Source organism: Cucumis melo, chromosome 11 (assembly GCF_025177605.1).
Source record: "Cucumis melo cultivar AY chromosome 11, USDA_Cmelo_AY_1.0, whole genome shotgun sequence".
Lineage (NCBI taxonomy): Eukaryota > Viridiplantae > Streptophyta > Magnoliopsida > Cucurbitales > Cucurbitaceae > Cucumis > Cucumis melo.
In genome coordinates this window covers 33,576,411-33,599,496 of record NC_066867.1, presented here as the reverse complement: position 1 = coordinate 33,599,496, position 23,086 = coordinate 33,576,411, and the positions used below count along the sequence as shown (strand labels likewise).

The following is a 23,086-nucleotide window of genomic DNA, read 5'->3' as shown; positions in this document are numbered from 1 at the left end:
CTCCCCTAATTTATTAATTTTGTTATCCATCACATTCTTTTGCTTATTTTTTCATAGTTATCCTAGTTTCTAAAAAACATATTATTCTTGAAATTAATAAAAAGGAAAAAAAAAAAAAAAAGAAACAGATATGGTTTAATATTTTTGGGGGCGTCAATGACCAAAAGTTGAAAAAATGGTTTAAATGAGTTTATTTCTTTTCTTTTCTTTTCTTTTCTTTTATTTCCTTTGTGTTTTTTTTTTTTTTTTTTTTTTTTTTTTTTTTTTTTTTATCGTAAACCTATTTTGTTTTATGTCTTTCTCATAAAAAGAAAACAATCGGAAGAATTCCCAGCGGTCTTCGTCGGCGGCGGCGATTGAGTCTACACTCCGGTTTTCAACTCCGACGCAGGGCTGCAAATTTGATTATCGAGGGAAAAGGCGAGATGGGAGGCAAAGGAATGCGGAGGAGAGAGCGGAATTACAGAGCTGCTCATGGCGGCTACGATCGTCTCCCGCCGCCGCCTGACACTTCCCAAGCCGATACTTTACCTTCTAAACTCCGCAAGTTAATGTCCTTTACTTCCTCTCGATCTCAAGGTTTGTTTAGTTGTTTCTTTGCGTTTTTTTTTTTTTTTTTTTTTTTTTTTTTTGTCTAGCGATGTTTTTATTTAATTTCATGCTCCTTGTGTTCTCACAGAGTCTGAGGTCTCTGAAGATCTTCAGCGAAAGCGCAAGAGAGATGCCTTTAATACTGAAAAGGTAATTGATATTTTCTTTGATTCTTCACCGTCTTAGGTAAAGTGGCTTTTATTTGAATGATTTTGTCTTGGGGGCTGATACTGGATTAGGTGAACGAAGGTCGACAATGAATCTTTTAGTGTATCTCAGTCTCTAATCAATGTCATTGTTATAAGCTTGCTTGCAAGAAAGTTGAGATTAAGCATCACTAGGCATCCTTAGTCTTTTTGTTCAATCATCTTCTTCTTTGGTTGCCCTCGTCGTACTGAGTATCTGGTTTGCCGTTAAAGTAGAATATATCTACTAGTAGTTTCTATTGTTTATTCTGTTATTATTATTAGGCCTGCTCTCGAGTTTAAGCTAACTCCCTCTGAACGGGGATACAACATTGTTCGTATCAAGAGCTTGATAACGCATCGTATGCCTATATTATGTGTTACTCATTTGTAATTTGACTTTCACTTTCTGTATAGAAATCCAATCAAAAGGATGCTTCGGGAAGATCCGATGTAAAGAGCAAAGCTAATGGTGGGAATTCTCAAATGCCTCAACGTACGGGTAGTGATATTGACGATGTGCAAAGCAAGTCCAGTGAGAAGAAAAACAAAAAACGAAAGAGAAAGCAAGTTACTGACCTTCGTTTTGAAGACTCTTTGGAGGAATCAAGTCGACGTTTAAAGAAGCGCGAACGTCGGAAAAAGTAAGCACTTTAATGCACCAACAATTGTGTTCTCTTATCTTTTATAAGGCCACTGACGTTTTTATTATTGAGATAACATGTTCATCTTCATTTTGCATTTTTTAAAGTCAACTTAGTTCAACGGTTATTAGCATGACCTTCCATCCTAGAGGTGAGAGGTTTGATCCCCCGTCCTGACATATCAACAAGTGGAAATATCATTAAGTTTTTAATGTGTTATTTAAAAGAATGAAGAGAAGTGCCCAGAATTTGTAATGTCCTAATGTTTTCTTTTTGGTAGTGATATGAGTTGGCAGTCTGAGAGAACCCCATATACCTCAGTTTTGTCAACTTACTGCCCAAGTAAGTTTTGAGTAATGTGAATTGTGATTATGCAAGTGTTATGTGGATTAGAGAGGAAGTTATAGTGACTATTGATGTTATGGCCTGAGGTTCTCAATGCACCATCTGAGACATGTCAGGGTATGTTTTTAGCACATAATTTCTAAATGGTGTGAAATAAAAAGTTAGGTCAGTCGATTCTCATGCATTGAGGCAGATGATGGAATTGAGAGAGTTGAGGATAAGCTTTTACATTCAGTAGAAGGTGTAAACGTTGATTATATTAGGAATTGGAATTCCAGATTGGTTTGGCACCCGTGTTACTCTTGTCCCAAAAAGCGCATGCTAACTTCATTTGCAGCTCTAATGGCCTACTTTCGGGAGGAACTGATGTTGGTAAAAAAGGGATCAACAATCAAGAGGTGCCTTGAGCTTCATGCTCAGAGGGAAAGAGGTTGTGCTCGAGCTTGGCCATTGGGAGTGCAATTTACAGTAGAAATGCAATTGTTGATCGTTGATGTTGATGATGGAAAGATCGTGCGTAGATGAGGACGGTGCGACAACTTATGACCTCACTTGAACCAGATCTATTTTATAGGTTGTACAACTGTTTCTGAGTTCTAAAGATGATGATGTCTTCGGTTAACGGGTGTCAAATTAGACAGTATTGGAGAGGTTACTTTGAATTCAACTTTGGATATTATCAACTCTCAAACAATATGTTTGAAGAGGATAATTGGAGAGCAAGAAGTAATCGGGCACTTTGACCTTGGGAATGGATCTTGAATTTAGGAGAACAAAAACGTTAGTGGAAGTGAAAATTATGGATGGAATTAGAAGTGAAACTAGAGCAATCAACTTTGAGGGATTTGAGGCATCGAAATTGAATCAAAGGGGAAGAAACTATCCAAATTCATATAGAGGAGCTTGCATGCAAAAGAAAGATAATCAATTAATATTCAATCTGTAAAGTTGTTAGCAATATCAAATTCAAGCAATCAAATTGGAGGAATGTGAGGCATCAAAATCAGAACTAAAGGGGAAGAAAATATCTAATTTCATAGGAGCCTGCATGCAAATGAGATAATCTACGTATATTCCATTTGAGAGTTTAGTGGCAATATCGAAGGAAGGTCAGAAAAGGGTCCTCAGCAAAATGGAAGCATATAAGGGAAGAATTAGGTGGGGTACAGAGTAGAAGCAAGGAATTCGGTATGTAAATCAGAGAGATGAAAGTACTCTCAAAGTTTGTTCCTATGTTTCAACCAGATATCATAGGTTTTTCTAATAGAAACAATTCCAGATCCTCTGGTTATTCAATTCAACATAAGGCTATCGCAGAATTATGGTTACCTTTAAATCCTATGTGTTTCACAATGTTTATTTGATTCTGTACACACTTTTACATTTACCCATTTCGGTATTTTTATAGTGAAAATTTGAGTGCAGAAGGTATCACATACATTTGAACTACCCATGACCATTCCCATTTAATGCTTTATCTTTGACAATTCAATTTATCATGTACAATGGTATAGTAGTAGTAGGTCTATTATATAAACATGGTGAACTGGGAAGCATCCGTTCCCTTTTTAACAGATATACATTCATTTCTAAATAGATATCAGGAGGCGAAGAAAAACAAACATAAAAAAGCCAAGACGGAGGAGGTTCTAGACTTCCCAAGACATGAAAAAATAAAATTTGGAGACGTGGTTGAAGCTCCACTGAAGTTGCTTGCAGTTCCGAAGGTAACATCTAACTGTATGTGGTGAAGTTAAATGACAATTGAACACTCCAATTTGAATACTTGACAATCTTTTCTGTTCCTCTATTACTTGTCACTGTGTTTTCGTATAGGCATTTAAATCTGCACAAGTTGCTTCTCAAGAGAGGAAGCGGTTGCAGGCTATAAATGAGTATAGAAACCGCAAGGGGTGGACTTCAAGGCCAGGGATACAAATACCCTCAATGACTATAGCACCAGCTGATTAATTGTAAGTTTAGAGTTATTCCATTCTGTTGCCATTGGTTTGTTTCCTTTTACTAGAGTCTGAACAGCATGTAGTTACAAATAATATCTCTAAATTTTATTCATTGTCTAAAATAATATTTCTATTCTTTCAAAAGTTCAGTACTACCTTTGACCTCTTATAAATGTTTCAAAACTACATTGAAAATAAAGTTAATTAGAATTTTGGATGAGAAGTCTGGCGAATGTGGCTGTATTCAGGTCCCACCAGACAAGTCCCAATTTTCATAAAAAAATTCTTATAACTTTCAACCTAGGGATAGTTCTGAAACCTTTAGGGTAAGGATAGTTTTGAAACCTTTAGGGTATGTTTGGGGTGAGGTTTTAAGAGGAAAAGAATTAGGAAATTGGACCAAACACGGTTTGGCCCAAGGGTTATGATAAATGGTGATTAGGGTTATTCTAATCCCCAAATACCCTATATTCTCCTATTTTTTCCTTTATTATAATCCTACGTTATCCTACCCAAATAACCAATCCAAATTCTATTATTATTTTTTAAATTATTACAACCATAATCCTTCTGCCAAACACATATTATTATAACACTATTATCATAAATCCCTCTCAAACATATATTATCATAACACTACCTTTTATATTCCTTTCCCCAAACATAGATTACCATAACACTACTAATAACAACCTTTTTCCAAACACATATTGTTATAACTCTTATCCTCCCCCAGAACGCACCCTTAAAAACAAAGATAATATTACATATTTTCATTTTTGTTTGTGATTTTTCTTTACTTGCCTATCATCATCCAAATATATATTTATAAATGTACCTGCAAATTTGTGTCATTTCTCTCTGATTTGCCAACTTGTACAGCAGAGGATCTTAAAAAATCTTCATATTCTGATATCATTCTGCTGGAATATATTTGCGTAACGCATACCAACACAAATACTGACCTGGCACTTGCTTTCCAGTTTTTATTCAAAAGAACACCTTACTAATTTGAGGTTACATTCATAACCATCTGATGTCAGAATTTGCTGCCATCATATTTTCTTTGATATTAAATTCCCTGTCCTCAGTCTGCATATCCCCCCAATGCCCCATGGTAAATTCATTATGAGTCTATGACTACTCATCATGTCCTCAGTCTAGCTCTGACCTAGAACAGAAAATGCCACTCGTCATTCATACTGTTATAGGTCATTGCCAAACTTTTTGAGGTTTCAATTTTTTGATGAAATTTTAGAAGATCTCTGCTCCAATAATAGCTTTGAAACGATTATTGAAGGGTCAGGGATCATATATGAAACTAGGTAAAGATGCCTTGAGTGTGTTTGCTAGGATAGAACTTTGAAGAATTTCTTGAACTCTTATTCCTAAACAATCTATAAAACTTGAAATAGAATTTTGGTGAATTTTCTTTTGAACTGGCATCTTGAAAAGTTCGCCATTCTTAGTTGGCAGATGGATTTTGCATTAATGGTGGTAGTTGTGTTGGGGCAGCAGCAGATTTTGTTTCATTAGGAGGCCATAAGCTGGCAGTGGAATGGGAATCTCTCTCTCTTTAATCAAGTACAGGAGAGTTATCAGAATGTGGTCTAAAAGAGATGATTTGTTCTAAAAATTACCAAGCATTCAACTGAGAAATCAAACCCAAGATTCTCAAAATCTTATCAGAAACAGGTTGTGTGATGAAAGCTGTTATAACCATCTTCTGCTCGTTGTTTCTTTGTATGAGAATAATAGTCTAGTCTTGTTGGTGAAGTTTATGGTTCCAGTTTAATTAGGATGAGAATGCTTTCTTTTTGGTTCAATTATAATTGATGTTTTGTTGTAGAGAGTAAGTTTGTATCAGCTTTATTTCTATACTAAGTTTTTATTTGTTTTTATTTATCTATTCAAATTTATCCTTGTCGATAGTATGTCATGATGGTAAATGTAACAGGAAAGTAACCATGATGGTAATGGGTTGGTCTAATGATAAATAAAAGTTGGTGTATGTAATGAAAATGATTATAATTTTAGTATTATTTAATTAACTTCTATTAGGATATGGATGAGCGGTTGGTCGGTGGTGCATGACAAGTCAAATTATGAGTAATATCAATGTTTCGTGGATTAACGAAGAAGGCTGGAGTGAGTCTTCTTCGATGGAAAACACGAAAATCATCAACATAAAAAAAGAAAAAAAAAAGGGGACTTCAAGTAAATTTCATGGAATCAACAGTACTTCTAATTGATCACTGACTGAAAGCACAGGAGAGGGCCTACAAGAAGAGAAGCAAAATCAACATATTTTGATGTTCATACGCATTAAAGTTGGAGAAGTACATCTCGATGTAGTTTTGAATCTCAAATAATGTGGAGGTTAGTTTTTACAACTTTTCTACACATATGGAAAGATCATGTATCACACAATTGAGCTACTTAGTATTGAGGAAAAAGTCCCACTCCTATATGTATCTGTCATAAGGCGATAAGTTAAGGCTATAGCATGAAGGGGAAGATAAGAAGTCCATTTGGTTTTTGTTTTGCTTTCAACCTTGTGTTCATTTACTTTAAGTGAGTTCTTTTTCGTGACAAATATAGTTGTTGGAGTGCCTTAAATTTATGATTGACGTTTCAAATTAATGTCTTTTATGATTTTGTTTTCAAGAGTTGGAGAAGAATGATATAGATTAAATAGATATTAGACTCTAGATCTAGAGACAAAACGATTTTATCTTTGAAAAACGAAAATTATTCACAAAAATCTTAAAACCTAAAGAGAATAAAATAAATTTGGTTTTAATATCACATCATATCCTTCCTTTAATGAAAAATTCAATTTCGAGTTTTTTCTTTCTTTCTTTCTTTCTTTTTTGTTTTTTTGATGAAGATAATGAATTATATAGGGTAAAAGTTGGAGCAGTATCGGAACCATAGAAGAGATGTCATAATGTAGTGGCACACTCCATTGTCCCCATAAGTGCATCAAATGGGTGGAAATTACTGTCGTCGTCATCATCATTATTATTATTATTATTTATAAAAAAAATAAATTATTAAGATGCAAAATTGAAAAATAATTTAAAATAAATAAATAAATACATAAAACAAAAAGAGGAAAAGCGGAGGCAGCCCCCATTCTTTCAACTACTCTTCCCAACAGCCTTCCATCATCATTTCCCTATTTTGACCTCCACGTTCTTAGCTTACGAGCTAAACTGATCAAATGAAAAAATAAAATAAAAAACTTCAAAAAAAAAAAAAATGTTTGAAAAACAAAATTTATACTTTGATTCCCAACAAAAGTTTGCGAAGAAGAAAGCATCCGAAGCCTAAACGATTTATCAATTAATGTGTGCAGGTTTTGTATGTCCCCTTTTTATGAAACTATTTATCAAATATATAAATAAAATTCAAACTTTTAAAAATGAAATGAAATGAAATAGAAGAAAGAAAAATACAAATACTTAATGAAAAAGAGAAATTCCTTCCCACCAAAAAACAAAACCCTCCAACGTTCTTCTTATTCTCAGTTTACCGTTAGTAATGTGACCGTTTGGTCCAAAATAAATAAAATAATATTTGATGTTATTAGGGAGAAAAGCGTAATTTGGGAGTAAAGTAGGAGAAAGCAAGAAGCCACCTCTTTGCCAAACACTACGCCAAGCACATAAACCACTTTTGTTATTTCCAGCTGTGTCCAAAAGCGCTCTCTCCCCTCTCTTTTCTCTTATTCCCCCAAAATACCCCTAACCATAGTTACCTTCCCCCACCCCTCAACCCCAGTTAACTAACTTAACCACTCTCTCTCTTTTATTACCCTCTCCACTCTCTCTCCCTAAACCCACACTCTTCATTTTCCTCCTCCTTCCTCTGTTCCTCTTTCACCCTTTCCCATGGCGCCTTCCAAATCTCTTCTCCTCTTCCTCGCCTTCGCCGCTACTGCAGCCATCGTCTCCGCCCACAATATTACCGACATGCTCAAAGACTACCCTCAGTACAGCGTTTTCAGCAATTATCTCCAACAAACCAGACTCGCCGACGAAATCAACAGCCGTCAGACCATCACCGTCCTCGTCGTCTCTAATGGCGCTCTCTCTCCCATCCTCGACAAACATCCTCTCTCCGTTATCAAAAATATCCTCAGTCTCCACATCGTCCTGGACTACTACGATCCCGCGAAACTCCACAAGATCTCCAACGGGACCACTCTCTCCACTACGCTCTACCAAACCACAGGTCATGCGCCTGGAAATCTAGGTTTCGTCAACATTACCGATCTCCAAGGCGGTAAGGTCGCATTCGGCTCCGCCGTACCCGGATCTAAACTTGAATCAAGTTACACGAAGTCGGTTGTGAGTATGCCATACAACATTTCGGTTATTGAGATCAGCGCACCGATTGTAGCGCAGGGGATTTTGACAGCTCCGGCTCCCTCGGCTTCCGATGTTAACATAACGGCTTTGCTCGAGAAAGCTGGATGTAAGACGTTTGCGTCGCTGATTGTTTCTAACGGTGTGATTAAGACTTACGAATCCGCGGTTGAGAAAGGATTGACTATTTTTGCGCCGAACGATGAGGCGTTTAAAGCCGATGGAGTTCCAGATCTGAGTAAGCTTACTAATGCTGAGGTTGTTTCGCTTCTTCTATACCATGCTCTGCCTGGTTACACTCCAATCGGCACATTGAAGACGACTAAGGATCCAATCAATACTCTGGCTACTGGAAGTGCCGGAAAGTTCGACATTACCACGACTACAGCCGGAGATGCCGTTACTCTCCACACCGGGGTTGGACCATCGAGAATCGCCGATACAGTCCTGGACTCGACTCCACTCGCTATTTTCAGCGTCGATAGTCTGTTACTCCCATCGGAGTTGTTTGGAAAGTCTCCTTCTCCGGCGCCAGCACCAGAGCCAGTGAGTTCGCCTTCGCCGACGCCGTCTCTTGCTCCGAGTCCAAGCCCTAGCGCGAAGGCTCCATCTCCGTTCGCGGCGTCGCCACCTGCTCCTCCATCCGACGCGCCGGAAGGTTCTCCAGCAAATGCACCTACTGCGGAGGCGCAAACAAGTACTCCGGGAAGTTCCGCCGTCGGGGTGAAAGCTTCGGGTATGGTGGTTGTTGCCGCCATTGCTACGAGTATTGTTTCCTCCCTTTTATTGTCCTAAATCGTAATTTTCCCTCGCATCAGCAGTTTTCTTATTTTAGTTTTAATTTAATTTTATTTATTGTACTTTTTATTGATATGAATTTTTTTTATGGAGTTCATTAGTATTTTCTGAATACACCTTTGTAGAGAGTGAGTGAGCGACAGAGTATGTAGTGGTGTGGCTTCCACTGTCTTTTCTTTCTTTGTTTTTGAGTATTGAGCTGAGTTGAGCAGATTTTTTCTTTTCTTTTCTTTTACCATCTTTTTTCGAGTTTATATAGTTAACTTTATTTTAACTAAACTTGAATTAAATTATTTCGAAACTAAGTGAGAGAGTTGTTGAATTAACTTTATAGAGTCTGAAAATAATATGCAGATATCTCTTAGCAATTGATAAAGTGTAGAAATAGCATGTCGGTCCAAAAAATGGAAGAAGAAGGGATTGCCTTGATGTACCAAATTTATTATACCAATATTTCAATCAACATTTGGTGATTAAATAGTTGTGCAAACTGAACTGATTATCTTATATTGAACTTAAAATTACAGTTGGTGTTTTGTTGTGTATGCATAATACATAGTCAGTGTTACTTATTTCTATTTGAAAATGTTATCTTCTTATATCACACTAGTCAGTCGGTGAGGTAGAAGAGTAAAGAAAAAAGAAAGTAGTAGATGGAGGGAATTGTAATTTATGTGTAATGTAAGAGAGTGTCGGTGTGTGTGTGTGTGTGTATGAGTTGAATATATTGGAATTGTAAATGAGAAGATGATGATGATGATGATGATGATGATGATGATGATGATGATGATGATGATGATGAGAGTGAGGCGGCAGCGTGTGTGGTGGGACACATAGGTTTCTGCAAATATTTGTTGTTTATGATTTCATCCAATTTGGTTTCCACTACTTTTCACCATTATTATTATTCTACTTCTTCTTCATTTTTTCCTTTTCGCCATTCCAAAGAACATTAAAAGCCTTTTCTTTTCCCCCCTATTATTATTATTATTATTATTATTATTATTATTATAAAAAATGTTTAAGAAGTTGTTGTCAACCTAAATTGGTTTAGGGTTTTTAAACCAACTTCTTTCTTTTAGTAGTAGGAATTTTTGTTCCATAACTAAATAAAACCACCACCATATATAAATGTTACGCCTTCCTTTTTTCTTTTTATTTTATTTGCAAATCAATATTTATCATTTATTATCATTTCATAAGTTATAAAAATACACTATGAAAGTTTCCTAAAAAAAAAAAAAAAGAAGGAATAAACAAATGCACAATGAAACTAACCTTTATGAAATTTTAAAATAGTAGAAAAAGGTCATCCTATCACTTTAATTTTCTAATAATAAAACTACTTGCTGAAAATTAAAGATGAGTGGCTAACATAAACATAGATGAGTTTAGTATAAAATAGAGGTTTTAATCATATTATTTAAAGATGAGTGGGATTAGTATTTATATAATAGTTAAAATATTAAATTAGGGTAAAATTTGAAAATCCAAGGGTAGTTGAGATGAATTCCAAAGGAAAGAATAAAAATATAGGTCCCAATGTAAAACACTTAATTGATTTTGTCAATGTGCTTTTTGTCTTCAACCTCCCAACACTTTGATATTTCTTTACCATATCATATGCTGCTCTCCTTCTCTTTCTCATTTTATTTCACATTTTACATCTCACCTAATAATATCATTTTATTTTAAATTTCAAACGTTTTATTGGTCCATTTAGTAATTGTTTAGTTTTCTAAAATCCTACCTTTTCTTCTTAACAAAATTCCTTCTCCATGAGTTTCATCTTTACTAACATAACATTTTAGTTCATACCTTCATTATTCTAATAAAATCAAAACATTCTGATTGACTAAATATCTTCATGAGAATTGAATTTTGAGGTTCACAACATAAGCTCTATATCAATTATTCTCATTTTCACATTTGGAGTGAATTTTTATTAAAATGACAAATTTAAAATGTTAAAACAAAGTTTTTTATTTTTCATTTTATTTTATGATTTTTGATAAATGGACAAAATATAAATTTTAAAGCAAAGGAAAGGAAAGTTATGATTTGTCTTGAAGAATATAGTGATGATTTTGAATACTTTTTTTTTTTTTTTTTTTTTTTTTTTAATTTTATTTTATTACTTCCATAGTGCACCTACAAGATTTGGGAAACTCAGCTCAGCTTACCTCAGTCAGTCCACTTTCAAATTATTCACTTTTTGATTTGGGTCAATGCCTTTCCATTTTACAATTTCAAATTTAAGTAAAAATAAGGCAAGAAGTGAGGTTTAACCTAAGTTTAGAGGAGGGTGTGGAATACATTTTTACCACCTAAATTAAACTAGCATACTCTTTGTCTTAAAAAACCAAATTATATTAGCTCTTTAGATAAAGATTAAATTTACCTGAAATATAAAACATTGATAAAAATATGAAACTATATGAACATAGAATCTAACATAGTTTTGCTTTTGGTTCCAACTGTTATGTTTGCAAATACGTAATAAACTGCGTAATTGGGGTTTAAAGATAGGATATGGTGAGAGCCGAGAGGGGATTTACGAGATTTATATACTGGGCCTGTGAGCCCAAAAAACATTTAAAACTTATGAAAGCCCAAAAACCCAACATCCTCCCCATATTTGTCCAATAAAACAGCTACACTAATATCCTCCTCCTCGCTTGGACTTCACTTCGTTTATTTGTATAATTTTATCTAACTATGAGTTTCTAATTATATAACACAAAACTCAATACTCTGAATCATACCTTTACTACAAATAATATATTTACATGCAATGCAACTATCTCTAACATGAAACTTGGTCAATAATAATACACATCCAAATTAAAAGAGGTGTTTCTCTTTGTGTGTAGATTTTTCAAAAAGAAAGAAAGAAGAAGAAGAAAAAAAAGAGTGTGAGTTTCATCATATCACAAACATGGAAAGGAATGCAACACCCAATTATCAATCCTTCCAAAACCTTTAACTTTCCCCATAAATTAAAGTTGTGTGTGTGTGTGTGTGTGTGTGTCCCTTAATCATAAGAATCATTAACCTAATTCCCACTTTTCGTAAGGGAATTTGAATAAGGGGAATCTGAAACCCCCAACCCTTCCTTTTTCTCTTCCATAAACAACGTGTGTGTGTGTGTGGGGGGGGGGGGGGGGGGGGGGTACCTTATTACCCCTTCAAATATGTTTTGAATAATGTTTACAAAAGCTACTTTAGAATCTCAACTATTTTATACTATATATATATATGATCATTGATATCAGTGTAACGGCTCCTCATCTTCATAATTATCCTTACAAAAAAAATGGCCCATATCAACATTTTTATATGTTTCAATAATTCTATGCTGCAAATCTTGTATATTAAGTGAAGTCGAAGAATGAAAAAGGAGGAGGGGGAGGATGTGGGTTATTCGATTACGACTTAAAAAGAAATTCTGCGTGACTCATTCTGAAATGCTTAATTACCCCTTCACTTTTATTCATTAATTTCTTCAATATAAGCTTTTAATTTTCAGAAAAACAACAAGCATGCTACGTTAAGAACATTAATTATATATATATGAGTGAATTAGCTGATCAAATCAAATATATAATTAATTTACATGCTAAGGTTTTTTTTTTTCTACGTAGGTAGTCAAATAATTATAAGGCTGTAAGAAAGCAGTTCCTCGTATCACCTTTTTTTTAAAAGGTCGAAACTTAGCTTCACTAGGGTTTTAAACATGATTTCAAAGAATAATATTGATTATCTTTTTCTAAACAAAACAACTAGTTATCACTAAACAACTTTTTTCTTTAAAGAAAAAGAAATGGATTAATGTTATTTAGAGGGGGGATTTAAATGATCTCATGAGCCTATTTTTCAATTGTCTATCATATCCAACAACCAACATCATTATATTAAAAGTTTAAAATGGCTTGTTATTATTAGAACATTGTAGGATAGAGAAAATTTATCTTAGCAGCGCTTACATCTTCAGAGGTTAAGAGCCTTTTAAGTTTTACGCGTACAAATTCAAATAACTAGCTCACTTAATTAATTATAACTACTTTTTTTAATAAAAAGATTAAAGAAGAACGTCTTGTTTTCAAAGATGTAAAATGAACAAAAGTTTTTACAAATGTAGCAAGATATCATTTTCTATATATAGTATACTATCATTATTCTATCACTAATAGATATATCTATCAAAATATATATCATTTGTAGACGATAGTATTTTTCCGTTTGAAACAATACAATTGTCCAAAAGATGTGGGATGTGTTTAATATAAGGAAGTACACAACAACAATGGTTAGAATTTCTCAAAAGTAGTACACATAGTTTGATTCCTTAAAAAAACATAGGCTAGAGAGTTTTTCAAAAGAAAGACACAGTTAACTAAAAGTTTTCAACACTGATTTTACTTTACTTTGAAAAAGTTAATGTTTGTTTATGTGTTGTTTAAGTGAGCAAGGCGGTAAACTTAAGAGTTAGGATGAGTGACATATAATGAGAAAAGCATAAAATTGAGATCGTTGAGAGAAGAAGATAACGTACAAATAGGATTCACAAATGTAAACATGTGTAATCGAAAGATACATAATATATTCACATGAACAAATGTTTATGTACACATAAGTTCGAGAAAAATTTTCGAATCTCAATGTTTAGAGATACAATCAAAACCAATCCCATAATCGGGAATAATGTCACAATAAAAATACAAATAAATTGCAAAATCAAGATCAAAGTATAGTAGCAGTTATAATTGGAAGTAAACTTAATAAAATAATTTCAATTTATAGAATCAAATTAAAATTGAAAATTTAATACATAGGGGTAGTTTTGGTAAATTGAGGGTATAAGAATGATGGGGGAGAGAGAATTTGAAGGCATACTGAAAACGAAGAAGGGTGTGGTTTGTTGCCTCGAAAAGGAGCTGTTTTCCACACACCTTTGCACGTGTGACCCGATACCCAATGCTCTCTCTCTCTCTCTCTCTCTCTCTCTCTCAAATATAATAAAACCCTAATTCCCTCTCTCTTCCATTCCCCAGTTTTCAGAAATAAAATTAAATAATTATAACTTCTGACCTCATTTTCCACCACCCATTTTCCCCCATTCTCCGGCCCCCGCCGCCGCCGCCAACCTCCATCTTCTCCGTTGCCTTTCACAATTCTCACTCACTCTCATTTAACACAATAATTAAACAACAGAACAAGTTGTTCAACAAACATCATTTCGGATTTCTTTTTCTTTTTTTGTTTATAGCAGCTGATATATCGTTCAAATTATAGATTTTAATTTGTTGCCCAATTTTCAGTTTCAATTTTGGGTTTCAATCCATTCATTTCCAATTAAAACCCTAGTTGAACTAAAAAAAAACATCATCTTAGAGAAATGCATGATAACAACACAAAAGGATGTAGGAATAATTTATATGATCACGAAATTGTATTAAGTGAATTGGTAGATATTAAAATGAAATAACTAACCAAGTCAGATATATATATATATATATATATATATATTAAAATGAAACAAATTAAAGTACAGATTATATATAGAATAAAAATTGAAATTAGATAGGTAAACAAAAGGAATCAAATTTAATAAGAGAATCTTAGCTTGCTCTCCTAATTAAACACATCATGAATAATCCAAGAGAGAAATAAGGTACATATAAATTTCAATTTAACTAAATAAATTCAAAACCAATCACACAATATTGAAAATATAAAGAGAGAGAGAGAAAGAGAGAGAGGGTATAGTTTAATTAGCGGTTTGCTAAATATTGAAAATCCCATCATCATAAATAATAAGAGCTACCAATTTTGTACATCCTTCTTCTTCTTCTTCTTCTTCTTCTTCTAATTCAACAACAATAGACATAATTAGTTACTTTTTTTCTTCCATAATTTGGTATGTTCAAATCAAAATATAAACTAAAATCTCACACACAACAGAGAAGGAGTTAATTAGAGTTTGGGAAAAAAAGATAATAATAAAAACTAAGCCCCAAAAGTTAAAAAAAAAAAAAAGAAAAAAGAAAAAAAGAAGAGAAGATTAATTATTTGGTAAAATTAAAAGAGTCGAAGATAAAAATAATTAAAGCTGAAATGAAAAAAAAACTCATCAAACCCCAAAAGATTGTACTTTCAATACGGTGGCCGACCTCCTCCCCAAAACGCCGCCGCCGCTTCCCCCGGCAATTGACATGAAGAATTCACAGCATTCTGCGCCATACCATGAAACAATCCCCCATTAGGATCCCCCAACAATTGAGGTGGCGGCGCTGCTGCTGCCGCCTGTTGTCCCGCCATCTGATCCGCCGCCGGTGAAGTTTCATCCTCATCATCAATAGGTAACCGCTCATACGCAGCATTACCAAAAGAAGCCGCCATGATAATCACCGGTCCAGATGCCGAAAGTGGGCCGATAACATTCCCACCGACGACCTGCCCCTGCCCGCCAGCCAAGTAAACGGTGAGGCCGGAGGCGGCTGGGGGAGCCGGGGGTGGGAGGAAAGAGCCGGAGAGGGAGAGAATTTCAAATCTGCCGGGTAAGGTGATGACAGCGCCGGGGGAAGCGGGCTGGCGGAGAGTGACGTTGGCGACGGTTCCAGTGGCGCTAAGAATACAAACACCACGCTGGCGACGGCGTGCGAAGGTGGCGAGGGAATCGACGATGTCGGAGGCAGTGGAGATTTCGATGAGATGAGATCTGAGGGCGTTGGCGCTGTCTCTAGTGATAATAATAGGTGGCTTTGGCTTGTTTTTGGAACCGGCTGGTCGGCCACGTGGGCGACGAGAAGAAGAATTGGACAATTCTTTGGTGTCGTCGTCCATAGTGGGGTTGTCGTCGGAGTCCCTGTCTCTCTTAGGTCCGGGGGTATGGTCGTCGTCGGAGTTTTGGTGGTGGGCGTGGAATAATCCATGGTGAAGATGGAGATCTTTGGAGAGGAAAGGAGGAGGAAGAGGGCGATTGTGGGGTGTAATTCCATCCATTTTGAAATCTTGAAGAAAAGGAATGAGATTTGTGTTCCAAAATATGGTTTGAATAATCTTTGAAAGAGGGTTTTGGTTTTTGTATTGATTGTGTTGAGGAAAAAAGATATATATATATATATGGGCGGAGGATTATATTCAAAATTGAAGAAGCTAAATAATGATGAGATGTTGTTCCATAAGCTTGTGGGTAGCCATAGATATATGAGGATCGGAAGAACTTGGAGTTTTTGTGTGTGTTTTTGGGGTTAAGGGTTTGGCTTCGTAGTAAGGGAATTAAAAATGAAGAGGAACCTAATGGCATGGAGAGAGAGTGAGAGAGAGAGGACTATATATATATATATATATATATCCCTTCCAAATATTGGAAACATTATAACTCATAGTTTTACTTTTACTATTGTTTTCTTTTTTTTTTTTTTTACCTTACATCATTATTTTTAACAACATACCAAGGGAAAGTGATATTATTATTGGATGCAGAAAGGCATATATATGTTAACTGGGCATAATTTGTTGCCTGAGTTTTTTTTTTTTTTTTCTCTCTTTAGGAAATACTTTTATTTATTTTTGTTGTGCAATGATAATAGGATGTATAGAAATAAGTGAATAGAGTTGAAGAAAAAGTAGAAAAATATCTCAAATCATGGCTAGCTTGTTTTGTTTTGGTTGATATACTCATAGTGAAGAAGAAAAAGTTTATAGATATGCAATTTGATAGGAAGAAAAAATAAAATTGAAGTTTGTTTATATGTATAAGAATTATGAAGAATTTGAATATAGATCCAAAGGAAGGATTATTAGAGAGCAAAGGAAAAGGGTTAAAGAATAATAAAAAATAAAAAATAAAAAATAAAAAAGAGGGAGAAGAGATTAGGTCTAAGGGAATGGATGGATGGATTTGATGAAGAAGATGAAGATGATGATGATGATGATGATGATGATGATGATGGAGGGTTTTGGGTTTGGTTTTGGTAAGACAGCGTGCGCATGGGCGGTGCCGTGGGCCCCTCGTTTCTCTTTCTCTCTCTTTCTCTAACGCAAACATCAACATATGCATATGAAGTATGAACACTATTTCTCTTTCACTCTCCCTATCTCTCACCCTTCATTCTCACTCTTCTTACTTCTGTTTTATCTTCTCTTCAACTCATTTTGAATCACTTCAAATCATACTAAAATATATTGTGATTTCAAACCATGCATCATACTAAAAACTCTTATCTATACATGTTCTTGTTTAATTTATCTCTACTCTACTCTAAACGATCAAACATTCAAAATTATCTTTTTAACCACCGTTCCAAATAATTTACAGTTGTTTTTATAATGAATTGTTTTAAAATCACTCTCAAACATATTTTTATAAATGGGTTACAAAATTCTTTTTTAAATGCCTTTTCATGCATCCAAAACTTATTCTTCAATAATTGAGATGAATACTTAAAAAGAGCTGTTTTTAACATTAAAAAAGTAATTTACCAACTTTGAAATCTTCCCATGTATAGTCTTTGATCTTTTATATATATGTGTGTATTAAATCTCTACCTTTAAAAGGATTAGCATATCCGGTTTTATGGATGACTTGCTCCAACAATGTCCTAAAACTTAAGCTTTTGTAATTTTTAATTATACTCCCTAGTAAGATATTGTTTCTCTCCTATCCATGGACGTAACTAGCACACCGTTAACAAACCACGAAAGTATAACTTGGAGGTGAGAGCATTTGAACCCAAGACCTCTTATTCTCATGAACATACATATATTAGTTAAGTTAAGTTTAGGTTAACAATAAAATGTCTAAATTTATTAATATTTCATATATATATATATATATATATAAAAGCAAGACATGTTTGTTGTCTAATTACTTTTCGAGGGGAAAAAAATGAAAGACAAATATTAATTATTGTGCCATTAAATTAAAATGAGCTTGAGATTCCATTTCCCATCACAAACATAATCGGAAGTATCATTAATATCCCACGGAAAACGCAAAACAATTATTCATTAATATTATTTTTCCTATAAACAACTTTACCTTTGTTTACTTTAATTTGTTTCACCCCAATAATATTTATAAATTTAAAAACATCATTAAATTAATTTTCCCTTGAAAAAAACACAAAGTTTAGTATTTCCCGCTATGGGTAATTAATCAATAGATTGTTTGTGTCTTGTCTAGTAATTTAGAGGACTTAATTCAATCTTCACCTTTAACTTTTATACTCTTAATCTCTCACCTTTAAAATATACAAAGACTAAAAGAACAATGAATAAAACTAATTGTTGTCTTGTATTGATCCTTTAGTTTTAATTTTTTAAAAATTTGTACTTGCTCTCTTTTTTCAAATTTTATTTATTGAAGTTTTTATCCCTCAAATTTATTTGTTTTGTATATGCTATTTGATGAACAGAAGAAAGAAAATGAAATAAAATAGACAAAAACACATATATAACATATCAATTTAAGCATTATTCTTAAATACAAAATTCTATGTGATGGATTTAAAAAATATATGAAAACATTTTTATATACGTCATAACTTCAAATCTCAAAGAGTGAGATACAAAATTTAAAATAATAATAATTGAATCAAACTTTAATAAATTTGAACCAATCAAAAGAAGAGAGGGGGATACATAAATATTAATGATATTAATAAATAGGTATTGTAAGAAACGACTCTATAACTACATCGACAAACGAGTAGTTGATCATATTTTTAAGGTTAAAAAATGTTTTTATCATATTTTCGTATTATTTAATGAACAAGGTAATTTTTGTCTTACATATGTTTAGGTTTTACTTTTTGTGTTTTTCTTTTTTTCTCTCTTAAATATTTTAATAATACTTCAGAAACTCCAAAGTTCTATGCTCTGTTATTACTCTTTATTAACAACTTGGAGAGAATTATTTAGTAAAGGTCAAAATAATTTTAGTCTATAATTGATTTTAATATTATTAATTCTAATTTGGTGTCATTATTGAACTTTAATGGAAGTTTTCTATAGATATATGATTTTGTCATCATTGAAGAACGACAAAAGTTAAGAGTGATTAAGTTATTTTGTGAATATAACAAATGAATTTCAATGTCACATGATATATTGATTTGGTCATGACATGGGAAGTTTAGCAATTTGTATTAGTTGGAAAAAGAATGTTAACTTGGATAAGGTTTTAAAGTTTTGTTCCTATTGAAAAGCAGAAAGGAGGATCAAGGCTCACCTTCTTCTAAAGTACTATAACTTATTTATCGGTACGCATTTGTTAGTTACGTTTTGTGTTCAATCCATCCTAAATTTCTAATTTTGTATCTATATGGTTATTGACCGATCAACAACGTAAAATTTACCTACCTACTAGGCATTAAATTAAAAGAATCGAGTAGTATAACATATATATTTTTTTAATTAGTACAACAATTAAGGATAAGGGATTTGAACTAGGTATTACAAGGGTTGATGAGTTTAATCACCTTTTTTATGGTGGAATTCTTAAGATATTTTTCTTAAATGGTGTCTGTTTTAAGTTTATAGTTGTTAAGTCATATCCAATTTTATTTAATTATAATAAAATAAGGGTTTGAGGTTCATATGTAATATGATCTGATATAAGATTACACATAGATTTGATATTAAAAACTAATTTAACAACTTTATTTGTGAATAACTAATTTTAGTTTTAAAGAAACAATAATGTGTGAGATATACATATATGTGTGTGTGTGTGTGTAGACCTCCAATATGGTAGAATTTTGAATAGAGAGTTATGAAGATGGTATCTTTTTTTAATAGAGAGAGAGAGAGAGAGAGAGAGAGAGAGATGAGATTGATTGGATTTTGTTGCACATTCAATTCACAGCACACGTGATATAGTCCCAAAGGGAATTGATGATATGATGATGGTTTTTTCTTTTGGTGTCATTTCTTCTGATTGCTTTAATTTCAAAGTACAGATATTGCTCCCCGGATTCTAAGGGCACTCTGTCCTTCTTACAATTTCAATTTCCCAAAACTAAATATCCCAACTTTCCCCCCCTTTTTTCCTTAAAAAAGAAAAACAATTATTATTTACAATTATTTTAATATTCAAATAAAAAGATACATGAAAGAACCGATATTGCAATAAAAAAAACAACATTTCTATATCTTCCTTTCTGATAGAGTTTCAAATCTTATCAGCTTTGAAATTAAGCGTATGTTTAACCATTGTCAGTTTTGTATCTAATATACTTACGGACTTTGTGTTGGAATGTATTGAATATGTAATTAAGTCAATTTTATTTTATTTATTAATTATGACCTCCTAAAGTTTAGAGAGTTGCATTATATAGATTCTCCAATACTAGAGGTGACATTATTCTATATTTTGTAACTTCCTCACTAATACTAAAAATGAAAATTAAAAGATGTTTCATTTTTTTTTTTTTTGATAAAGGATACTTCATTTCCACTTCAATAAAAAGAGTGATTAGTACAGGAAGCGGATAAAAGGGCTAGAGAAAAGCCCTATGTTACAAAAGCAGAGATGTTTAGAGCTATGGAGCAACAATCATAATTTGAAAATAATTTAGACTTGCAACTCCATAAACCGATTTGAGCGAGAGTGTCTTCCCAAAGGTCTTGAGGAGCTTTTTCCTGCTGCTTGAAGATTCTATTGTTTCTTTCCAACCAAATCTTCCAAAGGATGGTAGCATTGGTATTGAATGTTATCAACCCTTTTTGGTTTCTTGTGTTAAGGGAGCAAATGTTCTGGACAAGGGACTGCACATCAGTTGGAGTACTGTTCCAATTGAGGAGAGCTTTGGCCTTACTCCATAACTGCTGACTATAGGGGCAATGGATGAAGAGATGATTAATGTCTTCTTGGCTCTTATTGCACATGTAACACCAGTTGGGGCTGAGGGTCCAATTTGGTAAACGTTTCTGCAGGCGATCAGCTGTGTTGATGCAACCATGTATGAGCGTCCATATGAAAAATTTACACTTTTTTGGAAACTCCACCTTCCATAGAGTTTTGTAGAGATTTGGATGAAAGTTTGCTGGAGAGATCGGAACTTCAGCTAGTGCCCTTTTTACTGAAGCGGTATCGAAGATGTTGTTTGAATTTAGTTTCCATAAAGGTTTGGGGTGGCCCCTATTCGGTAAGGGGGTTGGAAGGGAGGCTTTAATATTGTGCCACAAATTTTCTTCATGGTCACGGAGGGGCCGGTTGATGTGGAGATGCCAGTCATTTGATGAGGGGTTCCAAAACTCTTTAACAGTCCCCTTTTTGTTTGTAGAAAGAGCAAAAAGGCGGGGGACGGCCAAAGATAAAGGAGCATTTCCATTCCAGTTGTCAAGCCAAAAGGAGATATCATCTCCATCGTTTACCTTCCAGCTGATGTTATTATAGAACCAACTGATACACTCAGTCACTGCTTTCCAAGGGCTATTGTTGCTGCTAAATTTTCCATGAGAAGGAAAGCTGCCCATTTTCTCCTTATCATATTTGGATATGATCAGGCGTTTCCATAAAGGGTCTTTTTCAGTTAGGAATTTCCATAGCCATTTACAGAGGAGGGCAAAGTTTGTGCTATTGACAGAGTGAATTCCGAGGCCTCCTTTCTCTTTTGGGGAGACAATTTGGTTCCATCTGATAAGGCTAATGTTGTGGCCATTCGAAGCACCATTCCAAAGGAAATTTCTCCAAGAAGCTTCAATTTTCTGAGCTATACCTTTGGGAACCTTGAAGACCGACATTTGATATGTGGGGAGGCTTTCAAGAGTTGAGTTTATCAGAGTGATTCTGCCGCCTTTGGATAACTGAGAATATTTCCAGCTGCTCAATTTTTTCTGGATTTTTTGAAGCACATTGTTCCAGAAGTTTGATGAGGAAGGCCTCCCTCCTAAGGGCATACCAAGGTAAGATGTTGGAAGATGGCCCTTGCTTATTCCCCAGCTGTCCGCTATAGACTTTGCACGATCTGTTGGTACGTTTATGGGGAAGATAGTAGACTTGGATAAGTTGATGTTAAGGCCCGAGGCTGATTCAAAGAGATGAAGGATCATTTTGAGGTTTGATACATAGTCATCCCTATCCTCTACAAAGATGAGGATGTCATCCGCAAATAGGATGTGGGTAAGATTAAGGCTGGGACTGAAATTGACTCCATTGATTTTTCTTTTATCTGCTAAGTTATTCAACAGACGGCTGAGATAGTCCATAGCCAAGACAAAGATGAAGGGAGAAAGAGGGTCCCCCTGTCGGATTCCTCTAGAAGGTTTGATTCTTCCTCTCGGTCTACCATTGATCAGGATAGAGTATTGGACACTAGAGATGCAGCTGGCAATCATTTTCCTCCATTTCTGGGAGTAGTTCTTTTTCATTAGCACAAAGTCTATGAAACGCCAATTTAGCTTATCAAAGGCCTTTTCAATGTCCAGCTTTATCACAAAACCTCTTTCTTTTTTGCTTCTCCAAAAATCCAGAGCTTCATTTGCAATAAGAATGGCCTCTGTTATTTGTCTTCCTTTAACGAAGGCCATTTGAGACTCAGAGATCGTTTCGGGGAGAGTTTGTTTCAATCTATCAGCCAACGTCTTTGCGATTAATTTGTAGATAGCCGTGGTGAGGCTGATGGGCCGGAAGTCTGCAACTGTCTCACAATGTTCTTTTTTGGCTATGAGGGTAATGAGAGTTTCATTGACAGCTTTATTGATGATATGGGTACTGTGAAAATCCTTGAAGATATCACAAATGTTCTGCTTCATAAAAGACCAAGACTTTTGTAGGAAATCCATCGTATAGCCATCTGGACCTGGAGCTTTATTCTTTGCAAAAGACTTTAGAGTGAGCCAAATTTCGGCTTCATTAAAGGGCTTGTCTAGCAATTCACTGTTGGTGTTGGAGATGGGGCACCAGTCGAGATTTTCAATAAACAGATGGCTATTTCTGTTGTCTGTATAGATATCTTCGAAATGTTGAATGAAAGCATCGGCAATGTCACTGTCATTTAGGCAATTCTGGCCACTGTTGTTTATTATCTTGGAGATCAAACACTTTTTTTGCCTTGCTGTGCAAATTTTGTGGAAGAAGGAAGAATTTTCATCACCTTCATGGACCCATATTCTTTTGCATTTTTGGGCCCATATTTGAGCTTCAGTGAGATTTATTTGGGAAAGGTCGGCTTTTAGAG

The 23,086-nt window shown here is 34.3% G+C and overlaps 3 protein-coding genes across 6 annotated transcripts; 2 read left to right on the top strand and 1 right to left on the bottom strand.

Moving 5' to 3' along the window:
• Positions 1–177: 177 nt before the first annotated feature.
• Positions 178–6,349, top strand: LOC103499034 (protein PXR1). Of its 4 annotated transcripts, none has more exons than XM_051079005.1 (6): positions 178–579; positions 680–741; positions 1,194–1,420; positions 3,363–3,492; positions 3,602–3,738; positions 5,196–5,627. In XM_051079005.1, exons 1-5 carry the CDS (start codon positions 426–428, stop codon positions 3,734–3,736), a joined length of 708 nt encoding a protein of 235 aa, XP_050934962.1. In that variant the 5' UTR covers positions 178–425; the 3' UTR covers positions 3,737–3,738; positions 5,196–5,627. The 4 variants fall into 4 exon arrangements, with proteins under 4 accessions (XP_050934962.1, XP_050934961.1, XP_016902506.2 ...); XM_051079004.1 differs by having other exon boundaries at positions 227–579; positions 5,245–5,627; XM_017047017.2 differs by lacking the exon at positions 5,196–5,627 and adding an exon at positions 5,788–6,349 and having other exon boundaries at positions 268–579.
• Positions 6,350–6,594: 245 nt separating this feature from the next.
• Positions 6,595–9,108, top strand: LOC103499033 (fasciclin-like arabinogalactan protein 10). The gene has a single exon (XM_008461910.3). The coding sequence runs from the start codon at positions 7,623–7,625 to the stop codon at positions 8,892–8,894; it is 1,272 nt and encodes a 423-aa protein (XP_008460132.1). The 5' UTR covers positions 6,595–7,622; the 3' UTR covers positions 8,895–9,108.
• Positions 9,109–14,894: 5,786 nt separating this feature from the next.
• On the bottom strand, positions 14,895–16,195 carry LOC103504516 (AT-hook motif nuclear-localized protein 22-like). The gene has a single exon (XM_008468857.3). The coding sequence runs from the start codon at positions 15,900–15,902 to the stop codon at positions 15,054–15,056; it is 849 nt and encodes a 282-aa protein (XP_008467079.1). The 5' UTR covers positions 15,903–16,195; the 3' UTR covers positions 14,895–15,053.
• Positions 16,196–23,086: the final 6,891 nt, after the last annotated feature.